This window comes from Orbicella franksi, chromosome 15, assembly GCF_964199315.1.
Source record: "Orbicella franksi chromosome 15, jaOrbFran1.1, whole genome shotgun sequence".
In the NCBI taxonomy this organism is placed as follows: domain Eukaryota; kingdom Metazoa; phylum Cnidaria; class Anthozoa; order Scleractinia; family Merulinidae; genus Orbicella; species Orbicella franksi.
In genome coordinates this window covers 8,081,901-8,102,797 of record NC_138159.1, presented here as the reverse complement: position 1 = coordinate 8,102,797, position 20,897 = coordinate 8,081,901, and the positions used below count along the sequence as shown (strand labels likewise).

General features: G+C 41.6%; 1 protein-coding gene and 3 pseudogenes across 1 annotated transcript; 2 read left to right on the top strand and 2 right to left on the bottom strand.

Moving 5' to 3' along the window:
- Positions 1-1,859, bottom strand: LOC145470316 (uncharacterized; annotated as a pseudogene).
- A 117-nt stretch (positions 1,860-1,976) lies between these two features.
- Positions 1,977-10,858, bottom strand: LOC145470736 (uncharacterized; annotated as a pseudogene).
- Positions 10,859-15,018: 4,160 nt separating this feature from the next.
- On the top strand, positions 15,019-16,791 carry LOC145470182 (uncharacterized). The gene has a single exon (XM_081454014.1). It carries the CDS (start codon positions 15,673-15,675, stop codon positions 16,444-16,446), a length of 774 nt encoding a protein of 257 aa, XP_081310140.1. The 5' UTR covers positions 15,019-15,672; the 3' UTR covers positions 16,447-16,791.
- A 2,802-nt stretch (positions 16,792-19,593) lies between these two features.
- LOC145470712 (uncharacterized) overlaps positions 19,594-20,897 on the top strand; it is a 2,348-nt pseudogene continuing 1,044 nt past the window's right edge.

Here is a 20,897-nt window from a genome sequence, read left to right as displayed (position 1 = left end):
AACTAACGATAGATAAATCCGACGTTTCGGCGACATCTTGGCGCCATTGTCAAGGGAAACTAATTAAATATGCGATTTCAAGAGTAACTAAGAGTTCAGAGTTTCTAATTTGCATAAGTTAGACAAAGACTTTAGCGCGAACTGAGTCTGATTGTACATTTAAACACGGTCGTAATTGTTTAATGAGTAACATCTCATTAATGAGAAAATCAAACTTGTTGTGGCATTTTTTCAACACGCTAAAACAATTGCGAAGGTCATCCGGAATCCTGCCTGCGTGTCTATTATCATAGTGATTGCGTACTGACGAGGTCTTGCTTCTATGTCCATCAACGCGTACGAACAGATGGCCACGGGTGTAACCGACATAACCAGCATCGCACTGGTCACACTTGAAGTTATACACAACGCATTGTTGATCAATGAGCTGAGGCTTAGGTTCGCTTGTCGGGAACTCCTGGGCAATCTTGCGGCTCGTAAACACCGGTTGAACACTGGTCTGCAGCTTCACACTGAGATCTTTCAACTGTGTCTTCACGATATTAGCAGACTCCTGGTCTTTAAAGGGTATGACAACCCGAGTAGTGTTTTCTGTCGTAGATCTGGACCGTAATGAGGGCTGGTCAGCGACCTTTAAATTTAGGAAGGTTTTGACAGTGGAGTCAACAAGGTGCTTGGGATATTTCAGTTTAGAGAAAACAGACTTCAGTCGTTCGCACTCCTCAGTGAAGTAGGACCATGACGAAGACAGGCGATGTGCGCGATCGAGCATAGTTGTCAATAGTCCGCGCTTGTACCTATTATCGACATGACTGTGGTAATGGAGAAGCAGACCACTGTTTGTTGGCTTCACAAACACTTTAGTTTCAATACGAGGCGCTCTGTTTAGGAGTTGAGTACCGAGAAAGGGAAGCATTCCATCATTTTCGACCTCCATAGTGAAGTTGATGGCGGGGTGAGCGTGGTTGAGGGTGTTAAGAAAGTCCCTAGCTGTAGACAAATCGGGCATCACAGTGAATGTGTCGTCAACATATCGACGATAGTAAGGTGGCAGCTTGCCCTCAACATCTAGTTTCTCTTCAATAGACGACATGAATACGTTGGCTAGCAAGGGCCCAAGGGGTGACCCCATCGCTACTCCGTCGATCTGTTCATACAGGGATCCATTAAATTGGAAAAGCTGCCCCTTGGTGGCCAAACCAAAAGATCAATAAGGTCTTGCTTTGAAATGTTCAAATCATACTCGGAATTAAACCAGTTGTTTCTAAAGGCTCTGTCTGCGAGAATCGTAATGGTTTCATCCAAAGGTACATTCGTGAACAAGGAGGACACATCATAGGACACCAGCAAGTCACCAGGTGTTATGTTAAGGTCTCGCGGTAGTTCGTTCACAAAATCGAAAATGTCCGTGACTGTGTACTGATTTAACGACAACGGTTTGAGCTTGTTGTCCAACCATTTCGCCAGAGCATAATTATACGTATTAGTCGCTGATAGGATTGGTCGCATGGCTAATTTCTCCTTGTGTGTTTTCGGCAACCCGTACAGGTGTGCCAGTCTAGAACCGGTCGGACGAAGAGACTGGGCCACAGCGTGAGGGAGGATCCTTGTGATGATAGATTGTACAAGAGCCTCCTTTGCTAAAAGCGGATGATAGTGCTTGGGTGGTCTGCCTCGGGTTTTTGGTCGTTCAGAAGGAATGGGACGAAATTTGCTGGTGTCATTGACAGAAGCTTCGGATAGTAGATGTATATATTCCGACTTATCCATTACAACGACACCTGAGCCTTTGTCCGGTTTTGTTATGACGATATCATCACGGCGCTTTAGTTGTTTAATGGCTGTCAAAAGCTGTTTAGGAGGACTGAAAAGGAAAGTTAAAAAGCCTTCCTGATTCCTACATTTCAGTGTTTTAATTCAATAACTTCTAAACAATACACTTGAGCTGCTTTATCGAAGTTGTTGTAAACAAATAGTTTTATGCCGGTTTTCGCTGATAATCTCACGCCTACATTAATAGGGGATAAAGTATAAGATAAGGGGCACCATAACAATTGATCAAATGCCCTATCACTGGTAGACTGCCAGCAGTCTATCTTTTCCTTGAAAATTCATGGGGATGAACGCGAAACAAGTGAACGTGCGAGCGTGACTGCGAGTGTGACATACGAGGGTTTTGTTCTGCAATTTGTTACTGCGCCTTTCAATACCATGCGGACTCTAAAATTCAAAGCTCAACCGACAAATGCGTTTTTCGCTACCCCCAATCAAATGTTCGGTGGCTCCTCCCAGCTTCCGACTACTGCCGAGCACTGTTTCGTTGTCTGAACTGTGCTCAGCGATTTAATTTGATTACCGCACGCTCAGCAGAAATCGGAAGCTGGAAGCCTCCGCCGAACATTTGATTGACGATAGCGAAAAACGCAGTTGTCAGTTGACCTTTGAATTTTTAAGTCCGCATGTTCTTGAAAGGCGCAGTAAGTTGTGAAATAGGTCAGGTTTTCTTCCCATCCAACACGCGTTCGTATTTGTTGTTCCTTGGAAAAAGTTCTATATAAGGTGGTAATTAGCCATTGCAAATAAAGTGCAGTCAGGATATCCATGTTGTTGGGAGCTCTGCTAACTCTCTTAAACTTGTCAAGCTGAGCATAACATAGTAATAGTAAAAGATTATTGCAATTGCATTGAGTGACTGTTAATCGATGGGACGTGTTTCTATAGTGGGACCCAGTTTGACAGAATTTACAACCAAACAGACTGGTGGGGTCGAGTCGATGCGGTTAGGTACCTAACAAACTAGAGATGTGTGGGGTCATGTTTCCCCGGGGACATTTAAAATTATAATAACTTCAGAGAGATTTTAGGCTTTGTGGTAGAATATTTTGTACCCATTATGGATGCTGTCAGTGCCTAAATGTTAATTAATAGCAGGAGCCCCAAAAGCACCATGTTCTTTGGCTTACTCCGTTTGAAACCATATCTTTTGGTATGCACCCTTTTCAAGTTCCCACCACCCCCTATCTCATAAAAAGATAATCGTTCCCTTTATTCACAATCTTTAAAGAAGTTCTAAGAATTTGGTAGGACATCATTGACGATATTCCTTTGTTGATGATCTTGCTTATTCTCATCACCTGAACTCATCCCGGAACTAAAGAGTTGTCAGTAATTTTCACCCAGATTCATTGACAGCGAGATCCAGCCTAGGTGACCAGACTCTTCATATCAATCAACAGCTTTGAGGCGCATAAAAGGCTGCTGGAGCTGTGAGAGGAATGCACAGTTTATTCCCGCCTCTCCCTCGACCCCCAAATGAGCTAACAAATATGCGAATTAACTTTTAAGGGAGGGTCACAATTTTAGACCGCTGCAGCTTCAATACTGTTTAATTTTAAAAACGTTTGACATCGGCGAAGGCGAGCACTATGAGCTCCCCACCCCCACTCCACCGGCTAAACAGGGTTAAGAGAAACGAGATGCCATCATTTTACGGAACTAAAAAGTATTCATTCCAAGCGAGATCCAAACCACACCTTCGAGGCGAATGCAACGCTACTAGAGGGGTGAGGGTAAGGGACAGTTTTCTTGTTCCTCTCCTTCTGCCCCTCAAATTACCTTACAAATATGTGACATATGTTATAGTAACTGGAAAACGTCTCGGTTGCCAACATAGTGTGGCTAGTAAGCCACACAAAAATAAACACAATGTGAGATCGTATACTGTCTTGTTTTCTACACCGGACTTGCATCTAAAAAGGTTTTCCATCAAGGTGGTTCTCTGAACAGAGAATTAAATTGGTTAAAGTCCAGTTTATTGGATATAAAATGTATTATATTTGTATTTACACTTGTCAAAACAAAATAGAAAAAGTAAAACATGTCCGAAAGTGCATGCCTTCCTCGGCTGGAGATGCCATGTGGTATCTTCTCAAGCAAAGCGTGAATATAAATTATAAATTGTCTCTAAGCTTAGCTCAGAAAGTATTATACACTTAAGAGCGGTTTTCATCTAACTGTCGAAAAGCAGTTGCTTTTGCATTCCTACGCTGTAGGATTGGCTCAAAGAAATGGCGCCCTTTCTTCACTCAGTTCGAGTTTTGATTAGTTCACTGAATTGTCCGTAACCCTTGTGATTGGCTTGAGTGATAACTGTGGTTTTAGTTTTACGAAAACCGCTCTATATGGAAATATAACAGCATGATATGATTTTAATAAATAATAAGAATAATAATAATAACAATAACAATAACAATAATAATAACAACATCAGGATATTATTTACAATGACAACGGAGAAAATGGTTCAGTTCAGTACACTTAAGTAATTTTATAAAAGCAAATTACACGCGCAACTTCTTGACTTTCTCTTTTTGAATTACTTTCAACTTTTTTAGATCAAAGACGTGAAAGCCACATGTAGATTAAATTTTAAATTTTAGAAAGGAAAACAGACAACTGAACCCAGACCTCGGACGAGTTTTATAGTTCTCAACTAATTTTCTCTTATTTTTATTGGATTAAATTAATCACGCGACGCGACAGTCTTCATCGGCGGAGAAACACTATGTGTCCATAATGCCCCTCCTAGGAAAATACCCGGATTGATGGTGCTCGTGCGGGAATTTTTTTCTTACAAGCGGGCTTATGGAAAAAAATAATTAAAACTGACGTAATTTAACTTCCCATAAGGCGTTTTTTTTAAACAGCAGGGGGAAGGAGAGAAAAAAAGGACGCCTGATTCAATTACTTCACGGGGCGTCTATCCGTAGTCCAGAATCTGGAGCAAAAGCAAGAGCGTCATTTATAAATAATGACCCCGAAAGGGTCAAAAACATGTGCAGTTGACGCAGTTGCGAGGAGTCACCAGGAGTATATATGTTGTAATCTTTATTCCCACTCTTTTGATTAATTCCGACAATGAGGATTCTGATGTTCAACCGAGATTTTTGTTTCTTAACGGAATTAAGAGACATTTCAACTTGCCTGGTAAGTAAACATGTACATTGGGCTTTGTCTCTTTCGCGCTTCCAACCGGCACCATGAATTTCTGGTAAATTCGATTGGCTCACATTTACAGCATGACACAAGATAACATCGCTCTTCCCAGGTATTAAAGCAACGAAGAGGCGGCAGGCGACTCGTGAAGTAAATGTATCAGGCGTTCTTTTTTCCTATTGCCCCGTTCGCCAAAAAATTACAAAAAGAACGCCTGATCGCGGGTTGAACGCAATTTGTCTGTTTTCTTTTTCAAATTTTCTATTTGGCTTTCACGTCCTTCATCACCTTTCACCATCTCAAAAGTTGAAAATATTTCAGCAGGATTTTTGAACTGGCATGCGGAAGAAAATTTAGTGGTGAACAATAAAGAAGGTCAATTGTTAATGTCTCAGAACTATCGACCTGATAGTTGCCCCTTCGAAATTTGATGTACTTAAAACTAGCTTCTCAGGCAAATATTTGTTTTAAGAACATCAAATTTTTGCGGGGCAACTATCAGCCGAAAGTTACTCGCAGAAATACACCATTTTTTGAATACAAACACGAGCGGAAGCTTGGGAGAACGAGAAATGCTGTGGGAACACGAGCTGATATATTGGCAAGTGCTTCTCAGCTTTTCCGACTTCTCCAAAACTATCGGGATTGTGTCTCTAACTCGTTATAATTCACAACTAAATTTTCTCTGATTCTAATTGGTTTAAATTGATCACGTGACGCGATAGTGTTCGTCCGCGGAGAGACACTATCAGCCCATAGTGCCCGTCCGAGGAAAATACCCGGATCGATAGTACTCGTCCATAACAATTTTTCTGTAAAGAAGCGGGCTTATAGAAAATAAGCAATTGAAATTGTAATAAGTGGGTTTACGTCTGTTTTCTTTGTCAAATTTTACATTTGGCTTTCTCGGCTTTCATCAAAAAAGTTGAAAATGACTTAATACGATTTTTGAACTGGCGCGCGGAAGAAAATTTAGTGGTGAACAATAAAGACAATGGAGTGTTTATGTCTCGGAACTATCGGTATGATAGTAGCGCCTTGGAAATTTGATGTTCTTAAAACTAGCGTATTTGCCTTCGAAGCTTCGCTTCTCGGGCAAATTTAAGAACATCAAATTTGCGCGGGGCAGCTATCAGCCGAGAGTTCCTCGACAGAAACACTCTATTGTTTAAATAGAAACATAAAGAAAATGTTTTCTGTCTTTTTTCTAGAAGAGCGCCCAAAGAAGATAACGAGCAACGTGACTGCGTAAACGTTTCTGTCTTGCTATAGAGCAATAGAACCAAGATTTCTCACCAATCAGCTCGTTTGTTTTGTTTGCCTATTTTCTAAAATAAAATACAACATTTCCCCCTTGTTTGATTCCGCTGTCTGACGTAATTGTCGTCATCACTTTCCAAGTTGCAATAATTCGCAAATACCTGACAAAGCTCCTCGCCAGAAACCTGTTCAACATCTTGATAAACATTTCCCAAGTTGCTAAAACTTGCGACGTCAGCATTTTCCTCGTCGAAAATCTTTTTCCTGATGATCAGTGCCCTTTCGTAGTATTCTTTTGCTTCATTGTACTGTCCAAGATTGCCATAAACAACTCCCAAGTTGTTATAGCTTGCTGCCACGTCAGCATGTTCCTCGCCGAAAATCTTTTTCCTGATGATCAGTGCCTTTTCGTAGTATTCTTTTGCTTCATTGTACTGTCCAAGATTGCGATAAACAACTCCCAAGTTGTTATAGCTTGCTGCGACTTTAGCATGTTCCTTGCCGAAAATCTTTTTCCTGATGATCAGTGCCTTTTCGTAGTATTCTTTTGCTTCATTGTACTGTCCAAGATCTTCATAAACATTTCCCAAGTTGTTATAGCTTGCTGCCACGTCAGCATGTTCCTCGCCGAAAATCTTTTTCGTGATGATCAGTGCCTTTTCGTAGTATTCTTTTGCTTCATTGTACTGTCCAAGATCTTCATAAACATTTCCCAAGTTGTTATAGCTTGCTGCCACGTCAGCATGTTCCTCGCCGAAAATCTTTTTCCTGATAATCAGTGCCTTTTCGTAGTATTCTTTTGCTTCATTGTACTGTCCAAGATTGCCATAAACAACTCCCAAGTTGTTATAGCTTGCTGCCACTTTAGCATGTTCCTCGCCGAAAATCTTTTTCCTGATGATCAGTGCCTTTTCGTAGTATTCTTTTGCTTCATTGTACTGTCCAAGATCTTCATAAACAACTCCCAAGTTGTTATAGCTTGCTGCCACGTCAGCATGTTCCTCGCCGAAAATCTTTTTCGTGATGATCAGTGCCTTTTCGTAGTATTCTTTTGCTTCATTGTACTGTCCAAGATTGCGATAAACAACTCCCAAGTTGTTATAGCTTGCTGCGACTTTAGCATGTTCCTTGCCGAAAATCTTTTTCCTGATGATCAGTGCCTTTTCGTAGTATTCTTTTGCTTCATTGTACTGTCCAAGATTGCGATAAACAACTCCCAAGTTGTTATAGCTTGCTGCGACTTTAGCATGTTCCTTGCCGAAAATCTTTTTCCTGATGATCAGTGCCTTTTCGTAGTATTCTTTTGCTTCATTGTACTGTCCAAGATTGCCATAAACAACTCCCAAGTTGTTATAGCTTGCTGCCACGTCAGCATGTTCCTCGCCGAAAATCTTTTTCCTGATGATCAGTGCCTTTTCGTAGTATTCTTTTGCTTCATTGTACTGTCCAAGATCTTCATAAACATTTCCCAAGTTGTTATAGCTTGCTGCCACGTCAGCATGTTCCTCGCCGAAAATCTTTTTCGTGATGATCAGTGCCTTTTCGTAGTATTCTTTTGCTTCATTGTACTGTCCAAGATCTTGATAAACAACTCCCAAGTTGTTATAGCTTGCTGCCACGTCAGCATGTTCCTCGCCGAAAATCTTTTTCCTGATGATCAGTGCCTTTTCGTAGTATTCTTTTGCTTCATTGTACTGTCCAAGATTGCCATAAACAACTCCCAAGTTGTTATAGCTCGCTGCGACTTTAGCATGTTCCTTGCCGAAAATCTTTTTCCTGATGATCAGTGCCTTTTCGTAGTATTCTTTTGCTTCATTGTACTGTCCAAGATTGCCATAAACAACTCCCAAGTTGTTATAGCTTGCTGCGACTTTAGCATGTTCCTCGCCGGAAATCTTTTTCCTGATGATCAGTGCCTTTTCGTAGTATTCTTTTGCTTCATTGTACTGTCCAAGATTGCCATAAACAACTCCCAAGTTGTTATAGCTTGCTGCCACTTTAGCATGTTCCTCGCCGAAAATCTTTTTCCTGATGATCAGTGCCTTTTCGTAGTATTCTTTTGCCTCATTGTACTGTCCAAGATTGCCATAAACAACTCCCAAGTTGTTATAGCTTGCTGCCACGTCAGCATGTTCCTCGCCGAAAATCTTTTTCGTGATGATCAGTGCCTTTTCGTAGTATTCTTTTGCCTCATTGTACTGTCCAAGATCTTGATAAACAACTCCCAAGTTGTTATAGCTTGTTGCGACGTCAGCACGTTCCTCGGAAAAAATGTTTTTCCTGATGATCAGTGCCTTCTCATGGTATTCTTCTGCCTCATTGTACTGTCCAAGGTTGAGGTAAGCATTTCCCAAGTTTTCATAACTTGCTGCTACGATGAAATGATGCTCACCGTAAATTGCTCGGTAGATCTTGAAAGCCTCCTCGTGGTAAGATATCGATGATTTATACTGGCATGTCATTGATAATGTTAACCCGTGGGTATCAAAGACAGTTGCTTTAATTACGTCGCCCTCTCGTGTTTCACTTATATATTGAACAAAATCACAGGCCGATTTTGAAAACAGAATTGCACTGGATGAATTACTAAGATCAATAAACACAGAAGCAGCTGAGCTAAGCCACGAAACGACATTGTCAGGAGAAATGAAGGGTGCTAACTCCTTCACCCAAAAAACTTTAGGAGAAAAACTGTTTGTAAGAATTTCGTACAACGCTTTGCAATGAGTTGTAATCCGACGAAGCAATACGCAAACGTCCCCACTTTCATATAAACGATTGTGCTCCGACTCAATAAGGGAGTGAAAAACCTGAATTGCTACAGATAAACACTCATATTTCTCTGTGGCCTCCATTAGTGGCAATTTCCTGAGTACTTGATGAACAACGTTATGCACTCTTAAATAGCCGGGTGTCCCATCTTCACTGTATAAAACCATAATCAAGGAGGAGTTTGAAATTTTTGTCTTGATTAACTCGTCCGTCTGTCCCGAAGTGCGAACATTGACAAACTTGACAGCTGTATGAATTGGGAGAGGTTCCGAATCACATAGGGAGAAAAGGAGAAATGTCTGACGAAGAACGTCATCGCTTTCCAAAATGCTCTCTAACGCCAGTTCTATTGTTGCAGTCATTGTTTTTGAATAGGCTGGATTCCTATCAGCGAGGGGTTCTTCTGTTACTTCGCGACTGCCTCCAGTAAGTCTTTCCAAGTAGTTTGTCCAGCCATAGGTTGGAGAACCATGACTCACAAATTGTACGTAAAATGCAGCGGCTGCTAGGGCAAGCGGCTGATACTCGAGAACCTTGGCGACCTTTTGAACTTGCTCGTCATTGGAAATTTGCGACACTTGTTCCAACAGGTCTACTGCGTCCCCGGGCTGCATTCCTGCACTGAGTGACTCATGGTAAGTATGGGGAGCATTTGTGGGAATTGCACTGGTATCTTGAGTTGTAATCAGCACCTGACCATGGCCCCACTCTTCACTGGCAGTCTGAGGTAGGTACTTACAAACTGAGGACAGGTCAACAACGTTGTCTGCTATTATTAACCACTTTGAGACCTCTTTAAACTTTGGTAAAATTAAACACCGGAGATGCTGAATTTTTTCCTCAGGGCTGATTGCTTTCCTGGTAGCCAGGTTGGTGTAACTGTAATTGGGAATTCCCACATGTTTAGCCAGATTCAAGTAGGAATCAGCCAGCGTTTCAAGGGTTTCGGCATTCAGGGTTGCGACGAATATTAAGCCTTCACTTTTACCTGATCCTATTTTGAAGAATTCTTCTCCAATTTGACGAGCAATTTGAGTTTTGCCACATCCAGGATTTCCTGATAAATAAATTGTACTGACTGCTCCGTTACTTTCATCGTCAAGCTCTTGCATTTTTTCCATGATCCTTGTGACGTCATTTGAACGTCTGATGATTTGGTGAGATGGCTTGAAAGTGAGATTGCAGAAAGATTCGACTTTGGAATTAATCTCTTGCGTAAGACATTCAACCTGCTCTTCCTTTCTTTGTATCGTGTCTTGTGCTACTAGTAAATCAGATTTGACGTTTTGTAATTCTGACTGGACATTAGCAACCTGTGCCTTAAACTTGCGTACTTCTGCTGTGGGAAAATTTGTCTGGTTTTTAACCGCCTCTATATCACTGATCGGAAGACTCAGAGAGTTGAACGCCAGCAACACCCTTCCGACATAACCACTGAATTCAGCATCAGTAAGTTTCGCCTCGCTGATATGAGCAATGTCATTTCTGACTTGACGAAGATCATCAACTTCTTTCTTGATCGCTGCACTCAGCGTTGTTCCAATGCTATCTGAGTACAGGATCGCGAAAAACAAACAACTACAGTCCCATTTTGCCGTGTTTCCGTTCTGTATAGTCGCCAGATAGCGCGAATTCTTCGAACGGCTTTTTCTAGACTCCTTGTTAAAAAAGTCCAAACCATTCTTTGGCGTGTCTTTCCATTCTCCAAGCGTTGTTTTGTATAGGAATTCCCATTCTTGCTTGAGGAGTTTTCGTAGTCCTTCTGGAACCAAGTTAAAAGCGACGTAGCAAATTCGGAAATAGTTCAATTGTTCTGGGGTATACTCCATTGCTATACCATTAGGTTCTGGTTACCAAGTTTTATGCAGAGCAGAGAATGGGCCGTTTATTCTAGAAACGTTTTCTCCGGCCCCCTGGACAAAGTTTTCTCGGTGCTTGTGTTTCTGCCTATGAATATAAAGATGACAGAGGACGAATGATTCATCGAGGCGGACTTCATCTTATTTAGTACAACTTAAGTGCTAAACTGAGGGTTAAAGGGCCTGTTAACAAGCTTTAACGGGTCTTTTTAAGCCGTTGCTAAGGAAAATGTATTCTCATATAACGTTGTCATTTTTAGTTAGTTCAGAGTTATTTCATGTGTTATAACCTTTTCATGATCAGTAACACCAGTGACGACGTGATCTGGAGGCCACGCCCATTACTTTAAGGATATTTTTTTCACTTACAGAGAGTGTGCATTGCCACGCAATAAAAGATAAAATCAAGAGCCATTCACTGGATAAATTAAAGTCAAGAAATTGTGATATTGTAGACGATAAATAAAGAAGACAGTTCTCCAAGTTTAATGCGTGTGCGTCGTCCCAAAGTTGAGATGTTCGTCGAAATGTTCCACGCAACATTATAGAGCCTAGCATGCAGCAGCCATGTTGGAGGACCTCTTCAGTTCTCCAACTGAATATGGAGGCCGGAAAATAGTGTAAACATCTGGAACTTACTTTGGCTATCTAGACGACTGATTATCTGAACCGAACCAAAAAACATTTACAAGGAGTGCGTGGCAGTCTTGTCAACGGACATGAGCAAGGCTTTCGACTCTCTACATCATGCTCTCATGATAAAGAAACTTGAGGCGTACGGGTTCTCTCACACATCTCTAGAGCTTATGCGTTCCTATTTTCAAGAAAGAAAAAATCGAGTCAAAATTAATGGTGTGACTAGTTCCTGGAAAGACCAGTCAAGGGGCTGTCCCTAAGGTTCATCGTTTGGACCGCTGCTCTGGAACCTGTTCCAAAACGATTTATCCCTAAACGTGCATACCAGCAATCTGTTTATGTACGCTGACGACCACCAGGACTTCGTAATCTCATATCATGTGAGACTAAGCTCCACTTATATCTAACTACAATAATCCCTAATTTAACATACTGTCACACAGTTTGGCACTTCTGCAAAGCTTCTGACAGGCGCAAGCTTGAAAGAGTACAAGAACGCGCGCTAAGAATCATCTTTAATTCCAAGACAGACACCTACGATGCTCTTCTAAGTCGTGCAAAGCTACCCTCCCTTCACAATAGACGTCTTCAGGATATCGCAATCCTAATGTTCAAAGTGAAAAACGGTCTTGTACCTGACTACATAATGGAACTTTTCAGAAATTCGAACAAGGGCTATTCTCTTAGAAATGCTGACTTCGATCTGCCTCGTTTCTCTTCAGTTCGTTATGGAAAACACTCCCTTAGATATCTTGGTCCTTACCTTTGGTCAAAACTGAGCGCAATTGATAAAAATAGACTGACCATCGGTAACTTTAGAAAGAATATTAGAAACAAAGACCTCAGTGCTCTAATCGAGGATGCGTGTTCAAACTGCCTTATATGCACTTCTTAATTCTTGAACTACTCACTTAAATATCAATTTTTATTTCTCTCTTGTATTACACTGTATTTGTAATTTCAGAGACAGTTTTTATATTATTTACAATTATTTATTCTTACTTATTCCTAGTGTACCCAATTAATTTTAATTCGTATTCTTAACTGTACATTTTAAATCTCAATACATTGTAACGTAATAGTGTCCCCAATTAGCTTCCGTAAGCTAAATACCTACCCTGACACTTAAATAAAGTTACTATTATTATTATTATTATTATTATTATTATTATTATTTCACAAGCACTTCTCCTAATACGTTAACTCCTAAAATGGCTAAAAATCACGAGATAAGTGTATATTTTTCGACAAACGCGATCTTAGCTTCATGTCATGCACCGCCATAACTCCGAAATTTAAAATGCGCTGGTTTCCAAACGAAGGACGCTATTGAACTGGAAAGTTGTAAACAGATATAAATTGAGTACCTCTTATGCCTGATGAGGATAAAACCTTTAGTGGCTTTGAAGACGTCACGTGAACACACTCCATAAAGGACCCGTTCCAAGTATTTATCGCGACGATTTAATTGCATAACTGAGGAGATTGTTTCGTTTTGTTTTTTTTTTACAGTGACCTTTGAACGACAAACATCTACTTTCGTAGTTTTCCACTTGCCTAGCTATAAAAGATGGAAAGAAAACCTTGTTTGGAACAAAATCGTTTAGATTGTTATTGGCTTTATCGTGAAGTTCGGCCGCAAGGCATTCGCGGCCGGGAAGTTTTTCATGTACGAGTGATGTCATATTCCAAAATAAGAAATTACATATCCCTCTCAGGTTTTAGTTCACCAGATATACTACCCTCTAAAAAATTCATGTTTGACAATTGCGTTTGTTAAAAATTCATAGCTGCGTTACTCATAGGTGCGTGACAAAAAAGGAAATTCATAACGTGACAACGCTTATTGCTTAGTTCCTTGCCCCCGAGTGGGGGATAGGGCCGGAGATCAATGCTCGCCATCTGTCCCTATTCTTGGCCACAGCTGCTGCTGCGGCCCACGATGTAAGTCCCAGTTCAGCGCGTTCCTTCTCCACAGTTCTCCGCCATGTTTCCCTTGGCCGTCCTCTACTTCTTTTTCCACTTGGTGCCCAGGATAATGCCACGTGTGGGTTTCGGTTTGGTGCCATACGCAGAACATGACCTATCCACTTCCATCGCCTGCGTCGCACTTGTGTACTGATCTTTTCGATTCCCGCTCTTCTCCGAATTTCATCATTGGGCACGCGCATAGGCCAATGGACTTTCAAGATTCTCCTTAGGCATTTGTGAAGAAAGGTGTCAAGCCTTTTTTCATCCGCTTTTGTCATTCTCCAAGTCTTGCATGCATACAACAGGACAGCAATGATGTTTGACTTGAAGATCCTCATCTTAGTTTCTCGGCGGAATTCACCTGTTCTCCACACCTTTGAAAGTCGATGAAAAACACTTCTAGCTTTACCTAACCTACTCCGAATGTCCTGTTCGGCACCACCCAAGTTGTTAACAGTGGCCCCTAGATAGACAAAGCTGTCTGTATCCTCTACATCAGTGCCGTTTATCTTTATAGGATCTTGTCTCCTAGGATTGAGTCTGAGTACCTTCGTTTTGTTGACGTTTATCTTCAAACCCGTACCTTCACTGTTGCTCCCCAGTCTTTATAACTTCGTTTGTGCTTGCGTCCATGTGCTGGAAATGAGCGCAATGTCATCGGCATAGTCTAGGTCTTCAAGCTGTCTCATCATCTTCCATCGAATCCCTGTATTACCTTGCTCTGTAGTCCTACACATAATCCAATCTATTATCAGCAGGAAGAGAAACCCTGACATTACACAACCTTGTTTCACTCCTGATTTCACGGTAAACCAATCCGATTTGCCTGCTCCATCGATCACTGCACACTTGGTGTTACTGTAAAACAATTTGACAATTCTTATGAATTTTGATGGTATTCCATAAGACTGCATCATCCTCCACAGTGTTTCACGGTGGACACTATCAAATGCTTTCTCGTAATCTACAAAACAGGTATACAGACTTGCATTCCATTCCAGCGATTGTTCGATGACATTTTGCAGCACAAAGATGTGCTCAGTCGTGCTTCGCCCAGTTCTGAAACCTGCCTTTTCTTCCCTTAACATGCCATCCACTGCATCATGCAGTCTAGTAATAACTACTCTTCCCATAACTTTCGCTGGTACTGATAACAACGTTATTCCACGCCAGTTGCCACAGTCAGTAAGGTTCCCCTTCTTGGGAAGCTTAACGATCAGACCACAATTCCAGTCCTCCGGGATTTCCTCTGTCCCCCACACCGTGCGAAATAGGTCTTCTAGCAGGCACGCAGTTGTCTCTATCTCAGCCTTCAGTAGCTCTGTTGTGATTGAATCCATTCCAGCTGCTTTGCCATTCTTCATGTTCTTCAGAGCCTGCTTTATTTCCTGTCGGGTGATACATTCGTCGCTGACATCTATTTCGTTTTGCTGCCTATCGTCAACAACAGCGGGGGCTACTGGATCAGGCCGGTTCAGGACATTGTCGAAATGTTCTTGCCATCTATGTCTGACAAGGACCGTGACAGTAATCAACAACCAGACAGATTAATGTAACTAAGCTTGAGCGACAAGTTGATCACGTGAACATAGAATACATTTACAATAAGAAATGATCTGTTACTCAGAGTAGAAAAAAACGTGCTCGGTGACGGTTGAGACTTCTGGTGAGCTTTGTGACGAATAAAAGATTTTGAGACGAGACTAGTGTTGGGTGAACTGGTGATTTCCGACACTGAGTGGCACCTCCGACGGGACTAACGGGACCACAAGAATGGATACACTTCTTTAAGAGATTGCTACGAAACTTCAACTTCTGGAATTCAAGCGAAACAAGCCTTAAGACATCGTTGAGAAGGGAAACACCGCGACTATTGAGAGGCATCGCGAGGCACCGGTGGTGCTGGATAAGGAGGTGGATGTAGTCAAGGGGAAGATTGAAGAAAAGAAACTGGAAGGCGGTGAGTCGATGGATGAGGTATGTACTTGAAGGAGTGAAATAGATGCGAAAATTGAGGGCGTAGACGCGGAGATTGAATATCTGGGTGACTCGAGACAGCAATTGGAATTGGCTAAGAAAGCTTTACTAGAAAAGGAAAGAGAAAAAAACAACTCCAATTCGAAAAAGAAAAATTGGAAATGAAGCTAAAATACGAGGAGAAGTCTACAGAACTAAGAAAATGGAACCAAGGGAGTCGAGTGGTTCGCTCGCAAAGCTGCCAAAGCTATCAATTACTAAGTACGATGGAACATATGAACAATGGCTGTCATTTTGGAATAAGTTCTGCGCGAAAATTGAGTCAACGAATTTAGCGCCAGTCACGAAATTTGCTTACTTAAAGGTACTTCTCCAGCCGCAAGTAATAGCAGATATTGATGGGCTTCCGTTCAGTACCGAGGGTTACGAAAGCGACAAAAACATCCTTCAGTCAGAGTATGGGAAAACCTCGGAAATTGTTAATGCGTACGTTAACAACATCATGGGCCTGCCAACTATCATGGGAGAAAATCCAAGGGAGGTAGAGGAGTTTTACAAACGCCTTTTGTATAGCGTGCAAAGTTTAGAAACGCTTGGGAAGTTGCGCGATGTTGCAGGGAATGTTAGAGCTGTGCTAGACAAACTGAAAGGGATTAAGTCTGACTTAGTGCGGGGCCATGAACAGTGGCAGGAGTGGGATTTTAGACAACTACTGCAAGCGATTAAACGTGGGAAGGACATCAATCCAGTAACTGAAGCGAGCGAAGGCGAGATCCAACCAAGAGAGCCAACCTACAACCCAAAAGGAAAGAATGATAAGAATGACGGGTTTTTGCGCCGGAGATCCTATCAGACCCGACAGGATGTTGGAAGACGGACGTATGGGTGTATCTACTGTGATAAGACCGGTCACTTTTCACCAAATTGTCCCAAAGTTATCGCAGTTGGAGACCGCGAAAAGATCCTGAGCCAATAGCAACTATGCTTTAATTGCACCGGTGACAGACACAGAGCTGAAAGCTGTAGAAGCCGCGGATGTCGCAACTGTCAACGCAAACATCGTACATCGGCTATCTTTAAAACGGGGAACGGGAAATGATGGAATAGGAATAGGAAAATAGGAATGGGGAATGAAGAACGGGGAATCTTTAAAATGGGGAATCTTTGAAAGCGGGAATCTTTAAAATGGGGAATCTTTAAAAGCGGGAATCTTTAAAACGGGGAATCTTTAAAAGCGGGAATCTTTAAAACGGGGAATCTTTAAAAGCGGGAGTCTCTAAAATGGGGAATCTTTAAAAGCAGGAATCTTTAAAACGGGGAATCTTTAAAAGCGGGAATCTTTGAAAGCGGGAATCTTTGAAAGCGGGAATCTTTAAAATGGGGAAACTTTAAAAGCGAGAATCTTTAAAACGGGGAATCTTTAAAAGCGGGAATCTTTAAAACGGGGAATCTTTAAAAGCGGGAATCTCTAAAATGGGGAATCTTTAAAAGCGGGAATCTTTAAAACGGGGAATCTTTAAAACGGGGAATCTTTAAAACGGGGAATCTTTGAAAGCGGGAATCTTTAAAATGGGGAATCTTTAAAAGCGGGAATCTTTAAAATGGGGAATCTTGAAAAGCGGGAATCTTTAAAACGGGGAATCTTTAAAAGCGGGAATCTTTAAAATGGAGAATCTTTAAAAGCGGGAATCTTGAAAAGCGGGAATCTTTAAGATGGGGACTATTTAATAGCGTTAATCTTTACTGAAAAGTGAACGAGAATCTCTCAGTTTCCCACCGGAAGCTATTTATTCTGTCACATGTATCAACTCAACAGGTACAGAGAGAGTTGTGGAGTTTCTTCATTGTAATTATATTGCACGCTATTAAAGCACATCGGTTTAGCGGGATAGTGGAGCGGTTCAAATCTCGATTGTCACTCTTTGAGATCCGCTAGACCCACCGACCAAAGAATCGAACCGCCTGGATTTATCTTAACTCCGGACTGTGACGTTTTTAAATTGAGTTTCGCAGCGATGGATATTTGTCGTAGCCTTATCATGTGCTAATGGAAGGACTTACGATTTAACGACAAATATATGGCAGGGAAAACACGTTTTTGGTTGTTTAATCGATAAATCAACAGTCCCCTAAATCTGGTTTTCACATGACGTCGCTAAAATTCAAACTACAAAACTATTAATCATCCTGAGATTTTACTTTCATGATGTGTAAGAGCAGCTGAAAACTAACATTTCTGACACATTTTTGCTCCAAGTGGGTTCTTGAATTTGTAATAGACTACGCTTGAATTTCTAAGCTTTTGCGTGACGCGGCATTTACATGACGGGAAAGAAAGCTGTCATGTTGGTTAAAAGAGTGACTTATTTCGGGGAACTTGGCTATCTAAACAGTTCATGTATTAGAAAAAGTATTATTTTTAAAATGTTTTTGCGTTCCTGAAGAGATGAATTCACGCTTTTATAGCAAAACTCAGCGACAGATGTTTCTGTTGGTTTCCGGCCGCCATCCGGATGGGCGCCAGCATAGCGCCTCCATCAAAATCTCTATAAATTTGGGTAAAAAAATTCTCCGCTTATCTTGCGTAAGAAACATTGCTGTGACCTGAATCTTGGCGAAAGTCTTTGCATATTTACCTTCTTTCTCTGCAAGATTCTGGACTTTATCATTTGAACTGTTTTGATTTTTATTTTGATTTATTTTGAACGGCGTGAAACTGAAAACCAGCAATAAAGTAATTCGATGCACGATGCCCGAACGATGTGACGGCGAATTTCGCGTATAATCCGTCATTGTGTGCTTAATGATACCTCTTTCTACGCCATGCAGTCATGCGAAGACAATTTCAAAGTGCCCATTGCATTCACTCTAAAGAAGAAAGAATCGGTCGCTTTGAAGGTCTTCCACAGTTAAAGTGGAATGATCTCGGCGAACAAGATGTGATAGGGAAGGGGTCGTTTGGAGCCGTTTTTATCACAAAAACCAGGAACAAGGACGGAAAGTCGAAACAGTGGTTGACAAGAAATCACCCGCTTTTGAAGATTCCCGCTTAAAAAAGATTCCCCATTTTAAAAATTCCCGCTTTTAAAAATTTCCCGTTTTAAAGATTCCCGCTTTTAAAGATTCCCGCTTTTAAAGATTCCCCATTTTAAAGATTCCCGCTTTTAAAGATTCCCCATTTTCAAGATTCCCCGTTTTAAAGATTCCCGCTTTTAAAGATTCCCCATTTTAAAGATTCCCGCTTTTAAAGATTCCCCGTTTTAAAGATTCCCGCTTTTAAAGATTCCCCATTTTAAAGATTCCCGCTTTTAGAGATTCCCCGTTTTAAAGATTCCCGATTTTAAAGATTCCTCACTTTAAAGATTCCCGCTTTTAAAGATTCCCCGTTTTAAAGATTCCCGCTTTGAAAGATTCCTCATTTTAAAGGTTCCCGCTTTTAAAGATTTCCGCTTTTAAAAATTCCCCGTTTTAAAGATTCTCGCTTTTAAAGATTCCCGCTTTTAAAGATTCCCCATTTTAAAGATTCCCGCTTTTAAAGATTCCCCGTTTTAAAGATTCCCCCTTTTAGAGATTCCCCGTTTTAAAGATTCCCGCTTTTAAAGATTCCCCGTTTTAAAGATTCCCGCTTTTAAAGATTCCCCGTTTTAAAGATTCCCGATTTTAAAGATTCCTCACTTTAAAGATTCCCGCTTTTAAAGATTCCCCGTTTTAAAGATTCCCGCTTTTAAAGATTCCTCATTTTAAAGGTTCCCGCTTTTAAAGATTTCCGCTTTTAAAAATTCCCCGTTTTAAAGATTCTCGCTTTTAAAGATTCCCGCTTTTAAAGATTCCCCATTTTAAAGATTCCCGCTTTTAAAGATTCCCGCTTTTAAAAATTCCCCGTTTTAAAGATTCCCCGTTTTGAAGATTCTCGCTTTTAAAGATTCCCCGTTTTAAAGATTCCCGCTTTTAAAGATTCCCCATTTTAAAGATTTCTGCTGTTAAAGATTCCCCATTTTAAAGATTCCCCATTCTAAAGATTCCCCGTTCTAAAGATTCCCCGTTCCCCGTTCCCCATTCCCCATTCCCATTCCCATTCCCATTCCCATTCCTCGATTTCCCGTTCTCCGTTTTAAAGATAGCCTCGCACATCGATTTGTGACCAGACAAACAACGCGAGTGTCGGAAGATTTTTGACAGCACATGACAAGGGAACAGGCAAGGTCATTTATCCTGTTGTTGTGGTCGAGGTTAATGGAATCAAATGCCGTGCACTCTTTGACACTGGAGCAGGCAGTTCGTATGCTTCCTCTGCCATTTTGGACCATCTCCGGATCAGACTACTTCGGGAAGAATTCAAGCGCATAGAGATGATGCTGGGATCAGTCAACAAGGCCATCGGGGTTTATGGAGTGACGATTAACAGCCTCGACGGAAATTTCCGAAAGTGGATCGTGGGTCTTTGTTATCACTTAAAAACCCAAAATACGCTGAAGTTATCCAAAAGTACCCCCACCTTACAGGCATACAGATGACAGATCGAGATGACAAGCCCGAACTTCCAGTTCACATTATACTGGGCGTGAGCGACTATGCTAAAATAAGAACAGAGACCAGACCAAAAATAGGAAGTCCTGGAGAGCCTGTGGCGAAGTTAACGAAATTTGGCTGGACAATTATGTCGCCTGGGAAGGAAGTGGACATCTCAAGTATGCTTCTAACGCAAGCAGCAGTAGCAGACTACGAACAGCTTTGCAAACTAGACGTGCTCGGAATACAAGACACAGCAATCGGTGATCAAGCAAACGTGTACGAAGAGTTCAAGGAGCAGTTAACTCGAAGCGCGGAGGTCTGGTACGAAACTGGTCTGCCCTGGAAAGAAAACCACCCTCCCCTACCAAATAACAAGGCAGGTAGTTTGAAACGACTGGAAAATACCGTTCGAAAACTGGAGAATCAGGGTCTTTTAGAGCAGTATGATGATATCATTAAAGAGCAACTTGTTGAGGGAATCGTAGAGCCAGCCGAAGAGCAGGTTGTGGGACGAGAGTTTTACATACCACAAAAACCCGTGATCAGAGAAAGCACTGAAGTACGAAGCTTCGTATCGTCTATGATGCTTCAGCTCGGGCGTATGACAAAGCACCCTCGCTCAATGATTGCCCCCATGCAGGTCCGCCCCTTCAAAATCAACTGTGGTCAGTGCTGGTGCGAGCAAGATTTCACCCGGTTCTTACAACAGGGGACATGACGCAAGCCTTCTTGCAAGTCAGCATCCGCATGCAGGACCGTGATGCCATGCTATATCACTGGATTGCTGACACTGAGACGAGGCGGGTGGAAACTTTGCGATTTACGAGAGCTCTGTTTGGACTTTCGTCATCGCCATTCCTGCTAGGGGGAGTCGTAAAGCAACACTTGGAGAACTGTCGCAAAGCCTACCCAGAG

Coding starts and splice junctions, on each gene's coding strand:
- LOC145470182 (XM_081454014.1), top strand. CDS start 15,673: ATGGAACCAAGGGAGTCGAGTGGTTCGCTCGCAAAGCTGCCAAAGCTA.